The sequence below is a fragment of the Eretmochelys imbricata genome, chromosome 18 (assembly GCF_965152235.1).
Source record: "Eretmochelys imbricata isolate rEreImb1 chromosome 18, rEreImb1.hap1, whole genome shotgun sequence".
NCBI lineage: Eukaryota > Metazoa > Chordata > Testudines > Cheloniidae > Eretmochelys > Eretmochelys imbricata.
The window spans coordinates 16,629,432-16,650,568 of NC_135589.1; the positions used below are offsets into that span (position 1 = coordinate 16,629,432).

At 47.8% G+C, this 21,137-nt stretch overlaps 1 protein-coding gene across 3 annotated transcripts; it reads right to left on the reverse strand.

Annotated features, from left to right (window-relative positions):
• Window positions 1-12,056: 12,056 nt before the first annotated feature.
• Window positions 12,057-19,389, reverse strand: AURKAIP1 (aurora kinase A interacting protein 1). 3 transcript variants are annotated; one of them, XM_077837269.1, is made up of 4 exons: window positions 18,646-18,810; window positions 16,756-17,207; window positions 15,519-15,665; window positions 12,057-14,048 (listed from the first exon to the last, which is right to left on the reverse strand). In XM_077837269.1, the coding sequence occupies exons 1-3, from the start codon at window positions 18,758-18,760 to the stop codon at window positions 15,564-15,566; spliced, it is 669 nt and encodes a 222-aa protein (XP_077693395.1). In that variant the 5' UTR covers window positions 18,761-18,810; the 3' UTR covers window positions 12,057-14,048; window positions 15,519-15,563. The 3 variants fall into 3 exon arrangements, with proteins under 3 accessions (XP_077693395.1, XP_077693396.1, XP_077693394.1); XM_077837270.1 differs by lacking the exon at window positions 12,057-14,048 and adding an exon at window positions 19,336-19,389 and having other exon boundaries at window positions 15,372-15,665; window positions 18,646-18,738; XM_077837268.1 differs by lacking the exon at window positions 12,057-14,048 and having other exon boundaries at window positions 15,372-15,665.
• Between the last annotated feature and the right edge of the window lie 1,748 nt (window positions 19,390-21,137).

The window sequence follows — 21,137 nt, forward strand, 5'->3', positions numbered from 1 at the left end:
CCTGAAAGAGTGTAGCCACTGTTTTATAAAATGTGTCTTTTTAAATACCGCTGTCCCTTTTTTTTTCTCCACCAGCTGCATGTGTTTCAATGATCACAGGATCTTCTCCTTCCCAGAGGCTAGTGAAGCTTAGAAAGGAAAAAAAACGCACTCGAGATGAAATGTTCTCCGAGCTCATGCTGTCCTCCCACACTGACAGAGCACAGACGAATGCGTGGAGGCAAATAATGTCAGAGTGCAGGAAAGCACAAAATGACCGGGAGGAGAGGTGACGGGCTGAAGAGAGTAAGTGGCGGGCTGAAGACAGGGCTGAAGCTCAAATGTGGCGGCAGCGTGATGAGAGGAGGCAGGATTCAATGCTGAGGCTGCTGGAGGACCAAACCAGTATGCTCCAGTGTATGGCTGAGCTGCAGCAAAGGCAGCTGGAGCACAGACTGCCACTACAGCCACTGTGTAACCAACCGCCCTCCTCCCCAAGTTCCATAGCCTCCACACCCAGACACTCAAGAATGCGGTGGGGGGGCCACAGGCCAACCAGCCACTCCGCCACAGAGGATTGCCCAAAAAAAAGAAGGCTGGCATTCAATAAATTTTGAAGTTGTAAACTTTTAAAGTGCTGTGTGGCATTTTCCTTCCCTCCTCCACCACCCCTCCTGGGCTACCTTGGTAGTCATCCCCCTATTTGTGTGATGAATGAATAAAGAATGCATGAATGTGAAGCAACAATGACTTTATTGCCTCTGCAAGCGGTGATCGAAGGGAGGAGGGGAGGGTGGTTAGCTTACAGGGAAGTGGAGTGAACCAAGGGGCGGGGGGTTTCATCAAGGAGAAACAAACAGAACTTTCACACCGTAGACTGGCCAGTCATGAAACTGGTTTTCAAAGCTTCTCTGATGCGTACCGCGCCCTCCTGTGCTCTTCTAACCGCCCTGGTGTCTGGCTGCATGTAACCAGCAGCCAGGCGATTTGCCTCAACCTCCCACCCCGCCATAAACGTCTCCCCCTTACTCTCACAGATATTGTGGAGCACACAGCAAGCAGTAATAACAGTGGGAATATTGGTTTCGCTGAGGTCTAAGCGAGTCAGTAAACTGCGCCAACGCGCCTTTAAACGTCCAAATGCACATTCTACCACCATTCTGCACTTGCTCAGCCTGTAGTTGAACAGCTCCTGACTACTGTCCAGGCTGCCTGTGTACGGCTTCATGAGCCATGGCATTAAGGGGTAGGCTGGGTCCCCAAGGATACATATAGGCAGTTCAACATCCCCAACAGTTATTTTCTGGTCTGGGAATAAAGTCCCTTCCTGCAGCTTTTGAAACAGACCAGAGTTCCTGAAGATGCGAGCGTCATGTACCTTTCCCGGCCATCCCACGTTGATGTTGGTGAAACGTCCCTTGTGATCCACCAGAGCTTGCAGCACTATCGAAACGTACCCCTTGCGGTTTATGTACTCAGCGGCTTGGTGCTCCGGTGCCAAGATAGGGATATGGGTTCCGTCTATGGCCCCACCACAGTTAGGGAATCCCATTGCAGCAAAGCCATCCACTATGACCTGCACATTTCCCAGGGTCACTACCCTTGATATCAGCAGATCTTTGATTGCGTGGGCTACTTGCATCACAGCAGCCCCAACAGTAGATTTGCCCACTCCAAATTGATTCCCGACTGGTAGCTGTCTGGCATTGAAAGCTTCCACAGGGCTATCGCCACTCGCTTCTCGACTGTGAGGGCTGCTCTCATCTTGGTATTCATGCACTTCAGGGCAGGGGAAAGCAAGTCACAAAGTTCCATGAAAGTGCCCTTACGCATGCGAAAGTTTCGCAGCCACTGGGAATCGTCCCAGACCTGCAACACTATGCGGTCCCACCAGTCTGTGCTTGTTTCCCGAGCCCAGAATCGGCGTTCCACAGCACGAACCTGCCCCATTAGCACCATGATGCATGCATTGGCAGGGCCCATGCTTTCAGAGAAATCTGTGTCCATGTCCTGATCACTCACGTGACCGCGCTGACGTCGCCTCCTCGCCCGGTATCGCTTTGCCAGGTTCTGGTGCTGCATATACTGCTGGATAATGCGTGTGGTGTTTAATGTGCTCCTAATTGCCAAAGTGAGCTGAACGGCCTCCATGCTTGCCTTGGTATGGCGTCCGCACAGAAAAAAGGCGCGGAATGATTGTCTGCCGTTGCTCTGACGGAGGGAGGGGCTTCTGACGACATGGCTTACAGGGTTGGCTTCAGGGAGCTAAAATCAACAAAGGGGGTGTCTTTACATCAAGGAGTATTTCAGGCAGGACTTCACGAAGGGTTCCAATAAGAAATGGTGCACCTAAGTTATTGTTCTTATTGGAACAAGGAGGTTAGCCTGGCCTCTGATTGATACATGGCTAGATTTACCTCGCTGCACCTTCTCTGTGAGTGACTGCAGTGTGACCTAGAGGAATGAGTCCCCTAGACGGGGGAGGAGGCAAATGAGTACAAAACAAATCTGGTCTATTTCTTGTTTTGATCCACTCCATCTATCTTTTACATCTTTGGCTGGCAGCAGACGGTGCAGAAGGACTGCATGCCGTCCACATCTCATGGCTGCTCGGCAGAAGATGGTGCAGTAGGACTGCTAGCCATCCTCATCTCTTGCCTGCCCGGCAGAAGATGATGCAATAGGACTGCTAGCAATCCATATCGCCTGCCCGCTCACCATAAGACAGTTCAATAGGACTGACTGCAGGACTAAAGAGAATGACCTGGTCAAGTCACTCCAAATTGGGGAGGGGGGGGAAGCAAATGAGTACAAAACAAATCTGGTCTATTTCTCGTTTTGATCCACTCCATCTACCTTTTACATCTTTGGCTAGCAGCAGACGCTGCAGAAGGACTACATGCCATCCACATCTCATTGCTGCTCGGCAGAAGATGGTACAGTACGACTGCTAGCCATCCTCATCTCTTGCCTGCCCGGCAGAAGATGGTACAATACGACTGCTAGCCATCATCATCTCTTGCCTGCCCGGCAGAAGATGGTACAGTACGACTGCTAGCAATCCATATTGCCTGCCTGCTCACCATAAGACGGTTCAATAGGACTGACTGCAGGACTAAAGAGAATGACCTGGTCAAGTCACTCCAAATTTAGTCCCTGCGCCCATGTCTGCCCAGGCGCTCCCAGCCGATGTGGCCAGGAGCACCTCGGACACGACGAGGACAGCTACCAGTCGTACTGTACCGTCTGCTGCCACAAGGCAATGGGTTGCTGCTACTGTGTAGCAATGCCGTACCGCGTCTGCCAGCACCCAGGAGACATACGGTGATGGTTACCTGAGCGGGCTCCATGCTTGCCGTGGTATGGCGTCTGCACAGGTAACTCAGGAAAAAAGGCGCGAAATGATTGTCTGCCCTTGCTTTCACGGAGGGAGGGAGGGAGGGAACGGGGGCCTGATGATATGTACCCAGAACCACCCGCGACAATGTTTTAGCCCCATCAGGCATTGGGATCTCAACCCAGAATTCCAATAGGAAGCGGAGACTGCAGGAACTGTGGGATAGCTACCCACAGTGCAATGCTCCGGAAGTCGACTCTAGCCTCGGTCCTGTGGAAGCGCTCCGCCGAGTTAATGCACTTAATGCACTTAGAGCATTTTCTGTGGGGACACACACACTCGAATATATAAAACCAATTTCTAAAATACCGACTTCTATAAATTCGACCTTATTCCGTAGTGTAGACATACCCCAAGGTGCCACAAGTACTTCTTTTCTTTTTGCGAATACAGACTAACACGGCTGTGAAACTCTGAAACCTAACAGTATCAACTGTTACTCTGAAACCTAACAGTATCAACTGGGGGTATTCTGGGGCAAAAATGAAAATGGGCGGAACCAACTGGCACAAAGAGGGTAAGAGTTTCTCATTCTCCTCTTGTTTAGTTTGGTTTTACATCAGGATGCAGTGCTGCCTAGTGGATAGAGACCCAGGGGTCCCTTTCCTGGCTCTGCCACTGACTTGCTGGGTGACTTTGGGCAAGTCACTTCACCACTCTGTGCCTGAGTTTCCATCTCAGGTTTACTGATGATAGAATTGGGTAGTAAGGACTTCAGTGGCATCTCCCTGGCTTTCCCAGTGTAACTGAGATCAGAGTCCAGCCCTACATGTTTGCCTGCCTCCTATCCCAGGGAATTCCAAGGCAGAACTAGGGGTTTTTATCTTCTCCCCTACTTTCCAGCTGGAAAGGGATCATGTGCTCAATCCCAGCCTTTATCATGGCTCTTCCCCACCTCCTGGTTCTTCCTTCCCTAGTCCCTTTTCTCTTTCTTTTGTTGACATCATACCTGCTGATACCTGCTCCCTGCACCACAAGCTAAGTCTTTGCAGAAAGAAGCCAAAATGGAGGACAGACCATTTATAGGAGCCCCACCCACAGGCAGGTCTAAGCTAATTAGTAGGAGGAGTTTGTGCACTATAAATAGGCTTGCCAGAATTCCATTTTTATGTTTTTAATAATTTTGATGGATAACCGTTTACTTTTAGGTTTCAGAGTAGCAGCCGTGTTAGTCTGTATTCGCACCAAGAACAGGAGGACTTGTGGCACCTTAGAGACTAGCCCATTTATTTGAGCATGAGCTAGTTTATTTTTAAGCATTTTTTCTGCGGGTATGGATTTACGTTTTCACAGCTGTGCAAAATTAAGGGGTTACGCCCTTTTGTTTTATTTGTATCCATTTAACTATTCACACTTCTATGTGAAATTATGGGGGGGGATCAGACAAGGAAGGGGTCAGTCACTAATGACAGAAGAGGCTGAGATTCAAAAAAAAGCTGAAGCTTTAGAATGGTTAAAACGCAGATGATCAACATCACATGCGTATATAAAGTAGATATCCTGAACTCAAACTCAAAGACGTTCTCAAGCAGCATTTTCCTTATTTTGCCGAGCTGTAACTTTTATCAATGGAAACATTTTTTCATAAGTTTGTGGATGCCATTGCCATTTAATGACACTGACCAGTAAAAATGTCATCCTTCCAAACCTACCGACAAACAGCTCTGGTTTTGTGAGTTGTTACTCTTTGTTCGCCCTAGAAATGAAAGGACCAAAACACAGGGGGGCAGCTCAGCCTGGATTTGGGGGGACTTTAAATTTGGATCTGAATTTTGCAGCTCGCGCTGTGGAGGAGATGGAGAGACGCCATAGGCCAGACAAAGCCCTCTTTGTGTGCATTCTCTATGCAGACATGATTTGCTGGCCTGTACGTTTTCATTCACCCTCCCTTGTGTTCTGCAACCCCACTATATAATAATGAAAACCACTCCCGCCCTGTGTGTTGGGACAGCATCCTCATTTGCCACCCTCTTCCTCTCCAGATCAAATGTGGACCCCGGCAAGAATGCTCCATGGATTCCTGGTGAGGAAAAGTTTTCTGCTTTTCTGGAGGGCCCAGCAGCCCACATCCCTTCCACAAGGAATGGCTAGTATTGTCCAAAAGTAGGATATTTAGCTCTCCCTAACTTAGGACAAGCCAAGGGATATTGCCTTACACATGGCAGGAGGCTGGTAACAACCTAGGTCATTCCCCTCCTCACACACAAGAAAGGTAAAATTGCTCAGACAATGGCAGTTCTGTGAAGGCTGCTTGTTAAGCTACGTACATTAAGCAGGTTTGAGGCTGCAGAGCAGCAACAACTTCTGGACAATAATTGGAACTAGGGGGGCTGGAACGAGGGGTGCTGCCGCACACCCTGGCTTGAAGTAGAAATAACAAACACCATATATATAGTTTCCATCAGCAGCAGCCCCGCATATGCTCCAACCCCTCAGACAGAGACAAACACCTACAAGATCTCTATCAAGCATTCTTACAACTACAATACCCACCTGCGGAAGTGAAGAAACAGACTGACAGAGCCAGAAGAGTACCCAGAAGTTACCTACTACAGGACAGGCTCAACAGAGAAAATAACGGAACGCCACTAGCCGTCACCTTCAGCCCCCAACTAAAACCTCTCCAATGCATTATCAAGGATCTACAACCTATCCTGAAGGACGACCCATCACTCTCACAGATCTTGGGAAACAGGCCAGTCCTTGCCTACAGACAGCCCCCCAACCTGAAGCAAATACTCACCAGCAACTACATACCATACAACAAGAAAAGGAGGACTGGTGGCACCTTAGAGACTAACCAATTTAACCAAGCATGCTCAAATAAATTGGTTAGTCTCTAAGGTGCCACCAGTACTCCTTTTCTTTTTGCGAATACAGACTAACACGGCTGTTACTCTGATACCATACAACAGAACCACTAACCCAGGAACCTATCTTTGCAACAAAGCCCGTTGCCAACTGTGTCCACATATCTATTCAGGGGACACCATCACAGGGCCTAATAACATCAGCCACACTATCAGAGGCTCGTTCACCTGCTCATCTACCAATGTGATATATGCCATCATGTGACAGCAATGCCCCTCTGCCATGTACATTGGTCAAACTGGACAGTCTCTACGTAAAAGAATAAATGGACACAAATCAGATGTCAAGAATTATAACATTCATAAACCAGTTGGAGAACACTTCAATCTCTCTGGTCACGCGATTACAGACATGAAAGTTGCTATATTACAACAGAAAAACTTCAAAATCAGAGTCCAGTGAGAGACTGCTGAATTGGAATTCATTTGCAAATTGGATACAATTAACTTAGGCTTGAATAGAGACTGGGAGTGGCTAAGTCATTATGCAAGGTAACCTATTTCCCCTTGTTTTTTTCTACCCCACCCCCCCACCCCCGTTCCTCAGATGTTCTTGTTAAACCCTGGATTTGTGCTGGAAATGGCCCACCTTGATTATCATACACATTGTAAGGAGAGTGATCACTTTAGATAAGCTATTACCAGCAGGAGAGTGGGGTGGGGGGAGAAAACCTTTTGAAGTGATAAACACCCATTTTTTCATGGTCTATGTGTATAAAAAACATCCTCACTGCATTTTCCACTTTTATGCATCCGATGAAGTGAGCTGTAGCTCACGAAAGCTTATGCTCAAATAAATTGGTTAGTCTCTAAGGTGCCACAAGTCCTCCTTTTCTTTTTGCTATAAAAATTGTTCCAACACCCCTGATTGGAACAGTACGGATGCCCTGAGGAGCCAAAGCTGGGCGGTCTGGTCTGGAGGGAAGGCTGCCATGATGACCTTTCTCAAAGCTTCTGCCCTGAGGACAAGTCTGACCTGAATTCAGCTGGCTCTCTCATGGCTGAGCTGGCCCTGCAAAGCTAGCAGGAGTGAGAACACTTTGTCAGTAGAAGAAACGGATCTGACTCAAAGTCACCCAGGGAGCAGAGCTGCTGAGTAAGACGGTGCCATTAACCTACAGTCACATTGTTGGCTATAACCACACCTCAGGCCTCTTTTACTGTTCTCGCTTCTGGCACGCTTTGTCCCCGGTTGATCATTATTCTGCTTCAGCTCACCCCCACCGCTGGCTTGGGTCACAGTTCAGCTGTGAAACCTCTGCCAAGTTTTGCAAAGCCACTTCAAATATAAAGTCTTAAATATTTCCAAAATCTTTATTTTTATGGAGCTTGCCACATCCTCGGGGAGGGCTTTCCCACTTAGCGCCCTGGCGCTCAGTCACTCCAGGACTATTCGCAGGACTTACTGAGCGCTTGATGCTGCGAGTCCTCCCAAGTGCTGTTCATGTCAGTGAAAAGGCAGAGAACTCAGCCCCACCAGAACTCACCCAGCACCACAGCTGGTTGAGCTCCCTTAAAGATTTTGTGACGAAAAATGACTTTTTGGATGATAACAAAATCCCTGTAAATTTGTCGTATCATTTGAAATGTTCAGCTGTTCCATCAAAATAAAACGAGAGCTTTCACTTTGAATTGAAACCAAATTACTTCCGGTTTTTGCCTCTTTCTCCCTCCCCCGCCAGCTTCTCTCCCATCAAGAGGGGAAAAAGAAAGACAGGGAGAGGAGTGCTAAAAGCTCCCCAGAGAGAAAGAGATGGTTGGTTGATTGGTTTGAATAGAATCAAAACAAATGTTTTTGTTTCAGAGCAAATGCACATGAAATTTCTCATTACAATTAGATGAAAAGTTGAAAAATTCTGCCTGAAATTTAAAAAAGAAAAAAAGGCTTTGTTTCTTTTGAATTTTATGTGGAAAATCCATGTCATTTTTGACCAGTCCTCCTCTGCACATTGCAGGACTGGGCCTAACTCAGCAGCCGCAGCATTTCAATACACAAAGTCCAGGGCAGGACTTTATTAAAATATTTTTTTTCACAATCAGGTTTCATTATCTACGGTGCTGTTTGCCATCGATGGAGGATCTGGCGCAAATGATCTTTCGATGATGCTATCGGCACAATTTCATTAACTCCACTGGAACCCCACCAGTTTACAGCAGCTTAGGACCATTTACTTTTAAAATACATGGGGCCAGGTCCTCCTCAGCTCAATCCCATTGAAGTTAACGGAAACATGCCTATTTACACCAGCTAAAGATTTGGCCCATTGTTTTTAACCTGGCAGTGTCCCTATTAGCTCACCGGTGTAAACGCCCCCATTGTTTTTGCTCAGGAATTATTGGGCTGCAGTACCCCTGGGTTTTTAATAAATCCAATCAGCAGCTAGCTGATAAACAGCAGGGGAGCTCGGCGCTTCACTCTCTGAAAGGTAGGCATTGCTCACAGGCCGCTCGTAAAACTTCCAGGACACAGTGGAGGTGGGAATTAGATGGGGTAGAAAAGATCCCTGGCATGTGCCCCTTCGTCTGAGATTGCCCTGGAGCCTTAATGACTCAAGCGAAGAGGATGGTGCCCAAAATACACACTAGGAACCTGGCCCCTGGCATCAGAGTCTTAGCACTGAGCACAGATGGAACCCCTCAGGGTGCAAACAGAAGGAAATTTGCTTTGCAGCTTGGTGAAATCTTCCAGCAGTCAATACAACACTGTGAAGAATAACTTCCTTTCACATTTTCTTTTACAGCCACACACGGCTGGGTCTACTGGGCACCCCGCAGCCTGTACCCAGCACTTCAGACACACGTGCCTGCTCCTATGAGATCACAGCAGGACTCACTGCCAATATACACCATAAAGAGCTGTTTCAGTTCATACTGTTTGGAGGAAGCGTGTTACCCTGACAAGGCTCCATTATGTGGGCAGCGCCAGCATAAACTGGCAAGCGGGTTTCTCCCAGCTCTCTCTGGTGCTTTCAGATTAGCGCAGGGTCACCTGAACCTTCACACACAACTCAAACCAACACCAGGCCTTGATCAAAACTTTGAAAGAACTCCGGGCACATTCCCTACCCCATTATATCCAGGCCTTGCACTGCGGTGCTTGGTGCAGACACACGCAAGAGGCTGGTTTCTTGGTATTTTGAGGATGACCTTGTATGTAGTAGTTCCCTGAACTATTCCAAGGCTCATACAGGAGCAGGGCCTCTCCCTTTGGTTCTGCCACTGGGAGGGGAAGCCAAATCAGAGTTGCTGGCAGGGCTGGTGAGTTTCATAACCCAGTGAATCATGGGCTGAGAGCTGATTAAAGTCAGCCTGGAGCAGAAATATTCCCAAGAAGCCTGTTCTCAGGAGACTTGCAGCCCACGGTTTGGATAAGCAGCTCAAATCTGTGTTCCTCTGACTCAAACCCAAATTCCACACCTTTGAAGGTTCACCCATCACTACGTGTATGGTAGGAATTACCCCAGCTGTCAAAGTTGCCCAGAAGTCAGTCAAGCTAATGCTCTGCCCATGCAGCACGTGTAACATCATCACTTGAATCAGGTGTGGTTTTCACACAAGGAGAATGCTGCAGTGTTGTGACTAACACGGGGTGGAACTGTTGCTATCTTTCATCCATTTCAATTTGATATTCATGGCCATATTGGACTGAATGCACCTGATCTTGTCTGACCTTGGAAACTACACCGTCCACGGCCTGGCTAGTATTTGAACAGGAGACCACCTGGGAATCTTGAGTGCGGTAGGCAGCCTTTCAATTTGATCCTCGTTACCAAAAGGCTTTACTCCACATATGGATAGTTTCCTGTTTGACTGGTGATGAGACAGGATTTGAAATTTCAGTTTGTGCTTTATAAAAGCACACTTGGAATAGACTCTTCCCACAATTTCAGTATCACAGGCCATGTGTGCACCAGCCTTATCCTAAAAATCTCCTGCTGCTACCAATGCAGTGATTGCTAGTGCAGCCAAACCACTGGGAACTGTGGAGTTATTTTCACCATAGCGTATAGACCTCCTGTGAACAGGAGCGGACACTCCAGTGGTTAAAAAGCCAGTGGCCAGCAAGGAGTTCTGTCTACACGGGCTCTACCCCATTGCCACGTAGTCAACTGACATAACGGGCCTGATCCTCAGCTGCTATAAATCAATGTATCTCCAGTGAAGTCAAGGGAACTACATCGATCAACACCAGCTGAGGATCTGCCCCAGCATTTGACAGGTATCTTGAGCTCAGGATATCTTGAATGCAGAAGCTATTATTTCACAACCAGAAACCACTGGGAATCTCACACAAATCTGGACTCCTAAGATTTTTTCCAGTTCAGCATCTAGACCTGAGCAGGTGGGATACATTTCAATCAGCACCTCATTACTACACTGATAACAGCCACACGCATCTAAATGGAGACACACTCCCAGCCCTTCTGAAGTTCACCCATCACCATTATGAGCTGCCAGTTTTGCAGCAGATTCAGCCCATCCCAGCTGTTTAACGCCACCATCTTGCTGTGTCCTGGGAAGGGAGCAGGCCGTCTGTGTGAGGTTTATACACTGCTTTGACTGATGGGGAACAAAATACAGCCCCTTTATATCTCTTTGGAGAACAACCGTATTCCTATCTGAGATCCAAACCATGGTTTCAGTTCAAACCAGGTAGCTCTGTAATCACGTTGAGCCAGACGATAAAACTACCAGACTGACTGAGACACAATATTCTGCTCAACAGTCTAATTTGCTCTCTGTATTCAAGCACACATAACCCAAGCACTGGGGGGGGGGGGGGGGGAAGGAGGGTCCATGCGTATAATTGGTTTCATATTCCAGTTTTCAGAGCTCCTTCCTGAGCAATGTCTGAGTCCCAGTTTCAAACATCCATCACGTTGTCTTCCCTGGATAGCTCCAGTCTCTGGAATACTTAGTATGGGTTCCTCTGGCAGCTTCCTGCTGTTTTTCAACCATAATAGGGAGATGAAGGAAGAATCCTTGAAACCTCTTGATTTATCTGAGTCGGATAAAGGTCAAAGCATGTCCTTCCACAGGCTTTCAGCTGCTACCATATAGCCAGGTTTCAGAGTAACAGCCGTGTTAGTCTGTATTCGCAAAAAGAAAAGGAGTACTTGTGGCACCTTAGAGACTAACCAATTTATTTGAGCATGAGCTTTCGTGAGCTACAGCTCACTTCATCAGATGCATCTGATGAAGTGAGCTGTAGCTCACGAAAGCTCATGCTCAAATAAATTGGTTAGTCTCTAAGGTACCACAAGTACTCCTTTTCTTTTTACCATATAGCTGCATACACATATAGGTGTATACATATTTCCAGCCAGTAGAAGTTCATAACGTTTCCAGAATGGAATATTATGTGCTGGTGCTTCCCCTACAGACAAATATGGGGAACTCTCTTTCATCTATTCCTCCCCAACAAGAGCAGGACGAGGTTAACCCAAAGGATGAAGGGCTGTATTAGAGTAGAAAACCTGATCTGTGATTGAGCGAGCTAGGACATGGTGATTTTAATCTTGGTGGAGGATTACACAGAGAGAATGAGAGTGTGAATGTGTGTGTGTGTCCTTATAGTGTCTGGCACTGAAACAGCATGAGAGACTTCAACCATGCTTTACGACAGTGAGTTTCAGCCTGGGGTCCGCAGACTATAGCTAAGATTTCCAAAGGATTCGGACCACCCTTTGAATTTTTTTAGGGGTCCGCAAATGCAAAAAGGTTGAAAACCATTGCTTTAGGATAACCATGATTTAACCATACGACCCCACCTAGAAAAAAAATACACAACTAAAAGCAGGGCACAAATGTCTTGTCCCCAGCCTTTAATTATATAGGAACATACTGGGGCTTATTTGTAAACACCATTGCAAATTACACAGTACTTCCATATACCTGCAGATTAGGCTGCCATTACGTTTAGTAGATGTAAAGATGATGACTATATGTGCTGAACTATGATTTAGAGGGCAGATATAATCAGACTTATACTTAGTGAAGAGATGGAATTCACTACAGAGACCTCCAGCTGTAACATGGTGCCCGCCCTGTAACGAAACAATCCAGCTCTCCTAGGTGAGGAAGAATTGCATGAGGTCTGTGCCATGGAACTTCAAGTGTTTCAGAATTCTTTCCTAGCAGCTGATTCGGTGTTAAAGAACTGGGTTGTCATACCAAGAGGTGGCTTTAATGCTATTGGGCTGATCCCAGAATATGACACATCCCCTCCCTCCACTCTTGAGCTACCAGACATGACTGCAGTGAACTGCTTTGTGTTCCACAGCCTTCCAGAGTGACTACTGCAGGCAGTGCAACAATGACAGACATTGCTCTCCTACCCAAAGACTAAAGAGCTTTGCATGTTATGTTCTTTCCTATGGCATGCCCAGTAGATTGCAAGGTAGAGTGAGATCAGAACAACCCACAAAGCCATGACCCCAACTCTGCACCCCCTGAAGTAGTAAAATGGGGGCAGAGGGGGAATTGGTTAAGATGGCCATGGGTATTTGATGTACATGGCCAGTCTCCGTATGTTCACTGCCGAGTTACAAAAACGGGGAGAGTACAACCGTGTTTGTGGCACCACTATCAATATTCCACAGACTATCACAGGGAAAGTCAGGGACGCACGCACCTCACACCAGGTGCCACATTCCAATCACTCACACACCCATTAGGCTGGAAGATGGGATGGCATATCAGTGTTTCTGGATTAAAAGCAGGAGTCACAGGATTCTGTCTGCTCAGGCTGGCAAGAGCAGAGAACATCATAGCAGCACAGCTGTGTTAAATGAGGCATAGGAGGCAGCTAGTCTTTTGGAACAGGTTTTTGCTTATAATTTTGAAGACCTCCCCACCCCGATACCACAGCAACCAGCACCCTAGAAACACACAGATTGACTGTTCAGACAGGAGGGCAATAAGCGAGAGGCCTAAGAGCCAGTCCCAAAAGCAGCAGGAACGGGAGTGACAGAGCTGTGAACACAGCCCATAGGAATGAGCATGAAGGGATAAAAAAAACCCCAAGGGCCTCACTCCAAATGAGCTAATACTCTAGGCGCCTGCTCAGAGAGAGGCCAGACTGAAAGGACCCGACAGCAAGGCACTGTTGTGCAGTTACACTGTAACACATTCAGACTCTTTAGTGACCCCTGGGTGCCTGCTGAATATTAACCATGCCCCTGAAGTCTAGAGCCAGCATTATATATAGGGACCTTTTAAGGCAGAGAGTTAAGTGCTCCCCTTGTTGATTGGAGCCCTGAAGGAATAGTCTGAAAAAAGCCCCATTTGAGTTGGTTAAAAAGAACTGCAGCTGTAGCCCTTTTTAAAGCTTTACGAGGAGGCAGGGGGTTGTTTTTAAAGCGCTGATCAAAGTCACCTGCTAATACCAGACTTGAGCCTATAGTCTGGAAAACCCACCAACCGTAGCAATGTTCTAGTTCTGCATGTCTCTCAGGGGTCACTTCAATTTAACCTGAAGAAATGGGGGGTTTTACCCACAAAAGCTTACGCCCAAATAATTCTGTTAGTCTTTAAAGGTACCACCAGACTCCTGACTTGTGGATACAGACTAACATGGCTACCCTCTGATCAATTTAATAAACCTCTCATTATAGCAATATGTTTCTGTCAAGAATAATGATTTTTACACACACACCAATTCTTTAAAATACAAGAACTAGAAAATTAGCCAGCAGGTTCCTACTACAACTCCTATGGCGTTTCAGAGAGCCTTGACTCTACTACCATCTACTGACAGCAAGAAGCGTAGCAGGTGTCTTTTGGTTGTATTGGCAGATGACCTACAGAAGGATACAACAGAAATTAATCAAAAATGTTACCTTGTAGCAATGAGTTCCACAGGCCAATGTACTTAAGAAGTATATTCTTTTATTGCCTTTTAATTTTGTTGCCTTTTGGTTTAATCAGGTGTCCCCTTATTCTTGGATTATGAAGGAAGGAACAGGAGCATGCAATTTATCACCTATGCACCATTTATTATTTTGTATACCTCTAACATAACCCCTCCAAACTCAAATGCCTCAGTCTTTTCCATCTTTTTTCATAGGACATCACCTCTAATTGTTTTCATCACCTGTCTCTGGTGGGATATGGTATTTCACCTCACAGATGGAAAGATTGAGGCATGGAGAAGGAAAGTGACTTGCCCCCGTGCAAGTCAAAGAAGGGCCAAAACCAGAAACCAGGACTCTGGACCCCCACTAAAAATGGTTCAGAGAATACAAATAAAAATCTTTAGTTGCTTCTTCTCTTCAGGACTGTTGCTGAATGCTTTCGCTCGAAGAAGGTGCACACTGAGGCTTCAAGCGAGTGGAACTGCATTGTATTTTGTAATGCTGATTAATGCAACTTCCACTCCTGCCCCAACTCTGCTACAGAAATAATGCTGTTCACAGGCTGTCTTGAGAAGCAAGTAGCAGGATGTATGATGAGAATGAGACATTAAGCCTCCCAGGTATGTAACAGGCAGTATGCCACTATTTTACAACCAACACAGAGCTTCTCCTGCAGGAACATTTGATATGTGATGGTCAAATGACCCTGTTTTCTGCACCAGTATGAGGTGCAGTCCCTCTCACACTCAGAGGCCATTGGTGCAGCAGGGAATGCTTTCCTCCATCACATTAAGACTATTGTATCACACTTGTGACTCTCTCATTCCGTCTCCACCAAGGTAACAAAGCCTACCACATTCATACCCCCATTTGGGACTGGAGACTATGTGCTAGGGTGGTTACACTTCAAGGACTTATTACCAATACAAAAAGGCCCTGATCTAGGAGGAAGGTATGTGCAGAATCATTTCTGCCTTATGCCTTGCACTAAGAAAACTGAGAACAGCTGGATCAGCTTTGATTTCAGTCCCTCACAGCAAATTAGTCCAAATCTGGCTCTCACTGGAACTCCATGAGAATATTCCTCAGAACTGGCAAGTCCTGTGGGTTGGGTCATTTTATTCAGAACCTTACTTGCTCTATTTCCCCTCTCTTCTCCATGCAGCTACATACAGGGGCTGGTGCTGGGAGACAGAGGGCTGATTTGAGAAAATGAACCCACAAATTGATTTTTAACTCAGGTCATTTTTAGTTACTATGCCCACAGGCTTTTTTCAGCAAATGGCATTTTATTATTTCAACAGCAGTATTGCACAGGGTTCGGAATGATCTCCTCACCAAGATTTTAAACATCTACACACCTCTGGACTCATCATTCAGAACAAAGTTAAAAGAACTTTGACTTATTTTAAATACCTTTTAATTACAATTAAATGCCAAAACACATTTGAGGTGTTCCAGTCATTTAGTTCTCACAAATATCTTGGGCAGCTGCCAGCCCTCAGAAGGCTTTTTCAACCCAGCTCTCCTCCAGATGCGTTTCAGATCTTTTTCAAACTTTGCCTGGAAAGAAAAAGGGACGACTGTGAGCTCTCTTGGAAGTGACACGTTCAAACCAAGACACCCCACTGCATAAAAAGTATCCTAAAGAGAAGCTGGGTGTTATCTGTATGAAGGAAGCAGTACATTACCTAGGCAGCCTATCCCGCTTCTCAGAATATGCTCCAGTTCTTATCGCAGAAAATGCATTTCAAATGCCGTATAACTGCATTTTAGAAATGTTCCATTAGAAATACTGAAAACGGAGACATATTTAACGAGTTCAAATGTTAAAAAAAACTAGTATCCAGTAGGGATCAAGAAAGGAAATGGGACCTTTAAGACTGGCTCTTTAAACTTGAAGGGGTTAACTGGGACTAACAAGACACAAACACCTTCTAAGGACAGGTGTGGTGGGAGAAAGACTAGAACAGGGATGAAAATTTGAAGCATGGAAGAACTGTGGGCTATGGAAAGGCAGAGCTAAGTAGCCCATACAACCAATGGAGTTGCATCTGCCTCCACCAGTCTGAATGTGGACCCATGTCCTTCCCTCCTACCCCATTCTAGAAAGTAAAATGCTTCTGGGCAGGAGTGCAGTGTGATATTTTCTCCTTACAGCTGCTGACACTGGCTGTTCTGTGCACATCAGTTGAGGATGCTGGCAAGACAGGTAGAAGATGATTATTACACCAACTATCCAAACACATCTTGGGCATGTGTACTACTTGTTGGTGCCTATGTCAAGAGATTATTTTTATCCACTGAAGAAGTCGTAACCATTCATCTTTTCAAATTATTTGAATGTCAAGATAGATCACCATGCATAGCGATGTATCATTCAAAGTTTAATACATCTCTTTCCAGCTACACAAATTTTAAATAATTGGCCAAGGACATCCAGGTCAAAAAACAAACCAAAAAGTTCAGAGGGTTCTGAAACCAGCATGACCTGCAAAGCCACCAGCCCAATGCACTGGAATTGCTCCAATCAGATTGCTGCTGTTTTTCACAAGTCAATTCTAGATTAAAAGCACCACATAAACTGCTAGCCATATCTAAAGAAAGTGCCAGCCACTTTTTGAAAATATGCCTCTGGTGATCCCAATCTCACCTGACGTTTCTTCCTGCGACCATCTAGTACCTTCCTCCGCAAAAAACGCGTTCGTTTGAGCAGCTTTTTGTACTTATGCCGATTCATTTTCCTCCTGCGGATCTTCAACACATTCTTACACTCAACCTTGTTAGTGCTGACTTCTCCTTCCTCTTCCTCCACATCAGCTCCCCCTTCACATGGGGGACAGTCATATTGTTGGGTAGGCTCATAACCTAGCTTTTCATGAACATTGATGATCTCCACTTTAGGGAGGGAGTATCTAACAGTCAGCCAGCTTTCTAAAGGGCTGATGGACATTTTTCTGGGGATCAGAATTTCTTCCAGTTCAGGGTCCAGTGCATACCAGCGCTGAGGTTGGGCTCCATTCTTATTAGAGGGTTGTGTGCTGTAATTTGCAGATGTGGGACCAGAGCACAGCACAGAAGACGCTGATCTTGGCAAAAAATGTCCTCAAAAAAACAAGAGTTTTGTTTAAACTTCTTGAAGAACACATAACATGAATGTCTACCTTTAAAATAGCTAAATACTAAAATTACACCCAAAAAGCTACTTTAAAAGTTATTTAGGTTGCAAATTCAAGCACTTGGAAGCCAAATTTACTCTCGCCTGTGCAACTGTAATTCCACCCCTTGTGCATCCATTCTGTTCACTGAATGAGGTAGGGGTCATGTGGAAAACATAGTGCGTAATCACGTAATTAAAGACTGTATCAATGTATATGCACAAGGGGTCAAATTAAAGTGCATTGGGAGGCATAAAACTGGCATTTCTTAACTTCTGAGTGGGTGAGTTTGCAAGAAAAAGTAATTTAGGTTAACATAGAAAATTGCATACAAAAAACTACTTTGTTTATTCAAAAGAAAAAGACAAACACATTCTATTGTGTACAGCTGTAACAACCCACAAATCGTGCGCCACTGGCCAGGTTTGAACCCTGAACCTTCAGGATTGCAACACAGACTTCTACTACAGTAGCCTGCAGCAGCAGTGGGATGTTGTCTCTGGGAAGATATGGGCATGCGGGTCTTGTTGAGGGGAGGCCAGTCCATCTCTTTTCCCCTCCCACTCCTCAGGAGATGGAAGACTCCTGCATCTCATGGTTTCCCCAGAAGAAAGAATGGAATGCTGGGGCCAAGTGCATCGGGGTGGGTTATGGGATGATCCCAGCCTAACTCTGTCTCTCTCCCTCACTCAGGTGTTGGAGGAGCTCCTAGTGGTGCACCCAAGAGAGGGGATGGATGACAAATCAGGCCCATGGCATGTGTTTGGCTAGGGAGGGGCAGAAAGGGAAAAACCTGGCTTAAATGTACCACAGTGGCATAACTACAGTATATAGTTACTGATGTTGCTTTTGTGGACCCATAGTTCAAATACACAGGAAATTTCAAATAATTATTTGGACCACTATGTTCAAAAACAGTTTAACACTAAAGAATGCAGACGTTAAACTGTAATTTACCCATGAGCTGAACTAAGGCAAAACGTGCACTTTACCTTAAGGAAAAGGGTACAATTCAACCAGCTAAAATTAAGCCAAAGAGGTTACCCCCGCATCTAGAGTAGGAAAAAAGTCAGATCTAGAAAGATCCTAAGAACCTGAAAAGATCTCAGCATTCAACCCTCCTGCTCCCAAATACATTAATTCCCCTTAAGATCATGTATGAAGTTAAGGCAAAACCTCACAATAGTGTCAATACACACCAATCAGCAGGATTAGTGACCTACTGTTCTTCAGCACAAACGACTGACTCTCCTGACTTGTAATGCCTGCGGGCAAAAGAAACTCTGGAAGTCTAATTACCGCTGAAAACTTCAAAATCAGGTTTTGCACTAGCAGTTCTAACACAGAGGCACTCAGGGGGATTTTAGTTTCACTGTTCTGTTTACCTGCAAATCGTGAGGCCTTCGCTAATTGAGAAGTTAGTCGTGATATCAACATATTTGTTACTGATTTCTTCCCTCTGTGAGAACCAGTAAGGACTGCCAAAATAAGAACATTCATTCAGTGAACTACACAAAACTGGAAGGAACTGAACCAGGCACCCACCCTGATCACCCCCAACCTCTCCCCCGCCAGGCCCCCCCCCCCCGCCGCCGCCGCCGCCACCCAACCGCTCCCCCGCCAGGGTCCCCCCCCGCCAGGCCCCCTCCCCCCCCCACGACTCCCCCGCCAGGACTCCCACCCGCCGCCGCCGCCGCCACCCCCCCCCACCGCTCCCCCGCCAGGCCCCCCCCCGCCACGGCTCCCACCCGCCGCCGCCGCCGCCACCCCCCCCACCGCTCCCCCGCCAGGCCCCCCCCCGCCACGGCTCCCACCCGCCGCCGCCGCCGCCACCCCCCCACCGCTCCCCCGCCAGGCCCCCCCCCGCCACCACGGCCCCCCCAACCGCTCCCCCGCCGCCACCGCCCCCCCACCCCGCCACCCCGCCGCGGCCCCCCCATGACCCTTTACTACGGGGACCCGGGGAATAGGCCGCCGCCCCGCGCTGCATGTGGGCTCCCCGAGCCGAGCCCGCCCCGGCCCGGCCTCCCATCCCCCCCAGCGGGGAGGGCCCGGGCCCGCCCGCACGCACTCACCATCTCAAGCCCGCCGCCCGGGCCGCCCCGCCCCCACACTCATTGCGGTTCCCGGAAATTCCGGCGACGCTCCGGCCCGCCCGGCCCCGCGCCCCAGCGCCCGCGTTCCGGCCCCAGCGGTTCCAGGCCCGCCGGCCGGTGTAGCAGCATAAACGGCCCCCTGGCCGTGTGTGCGCCCTAGGTTGTACTGCGCATGCTCAGTACGGATGGCCGCTGTCCGGGGCGGGGGGACACGGCCAGGCTGGCCCCCCCGAGACCCAGACGGATGGACAGACAGGACCCAGCAGAGAGCCCCAGACACACTCACACACACACAGGTGAGCCCGAGACACACAAGCGTGAGTCCCAGACACACTAACACTGTAGCTCACGAAAGCTCATGCGCAAATAAATGGGTTAGTCGCTAAGGTGCCACAAGTCCTCCTGTTCTTTTTACTCACACGAAGGTGAGTCCCCCCCACACACACACAGGTGAGCCCCAGACACATTCACACACACTAACACACACACACAAACACAAAGGTGAGCTCCCCCCCCACACACACACACAAAGGTGAGCCCCAGACACACACACACACACACAAGGGTGAGTCCCAGACACACCAACACACACACACACAAAGGTGAGCCCCAGACACACAGACACACAAGGGTGAGTCCCAGACACACCAACACACACACACAAAGGTGAGCCCCAGACACACAAGGGTGAGTCCCAGACACACCAACACACACACACAAAGGTGAGCCCCAGACACACAAGGGTGAGTCCCAGACACACCAACGCACACACACAAAGGTGAGCCCCAGACACACAAGGGTGAGTCCCAGACACACCAACACACACACACAAAGGTGAGCCCCAGACACACAAGGGTGAGTCCCAGACACACCAACACGCACACACAAAGGTGAGCCCCAGACACACACAGACACACAAGGGTGAGTCCCAGACACACCAACACACACACACAAAGGTGAGCCCAGACACATTCACACACACAGACACGCAAGGGTGAGTCCCAGACACACCAACACACACACACAAAGGTGAGCCCCAGACACACAAGGGTGAGTCCCAGACACACCAACACGCACACACAAAGGTGAGCCCCAGACACACAAGGGTGAGTCCCAGACACACCAACACGCACACACAAAGGTGAGCCCCAGACACACACAGACACACAAGGGTGAGTCCCAGACACACCAACACACACACACAAAGGTGAGCCCCAGACACACAGACACACAAGGGTGAGTGCCAGACACACCAACACACACACACAAAGGTGAGCCCAGACACATTCACACACACAGACACGCAAGGGTGAGTCCCAGACACAGTAACACACACACACACAAAGGTGAACCCCAGACGCACACATGCACACCCGGGTGAGCGCCCTAGAGAGATGCATGGACACAGATGCATGCACATATAGGCACACACAGAGCTGAGTCACAGAGACACATTCACATCCATTCAGAGACACACGCGGGTGAACAGTAGAGAGACACACGAACACACACGGCTGAGCCCCAGACATACACATGCACACAGGTGTTTGAAACCCAAATGCTGAAGCGGTTAAAGCACCTGCTGGCCTGGATTTCTGTAACCCAGCGTGCCCAGGGTGCTGTGTCCAGAGCTAACATTCAACCAGTAGGCCACCCAGCAAGAGCCTTGGGGCAGCTTCCGACATGGAAGCTCTTCTCCAAGATGGGTTTGGCAACCCAGACTGGCTGAAGCCTGTCCACATTTAAACTGATACTGGAGAGACCAGGAACGACTCTCTGTT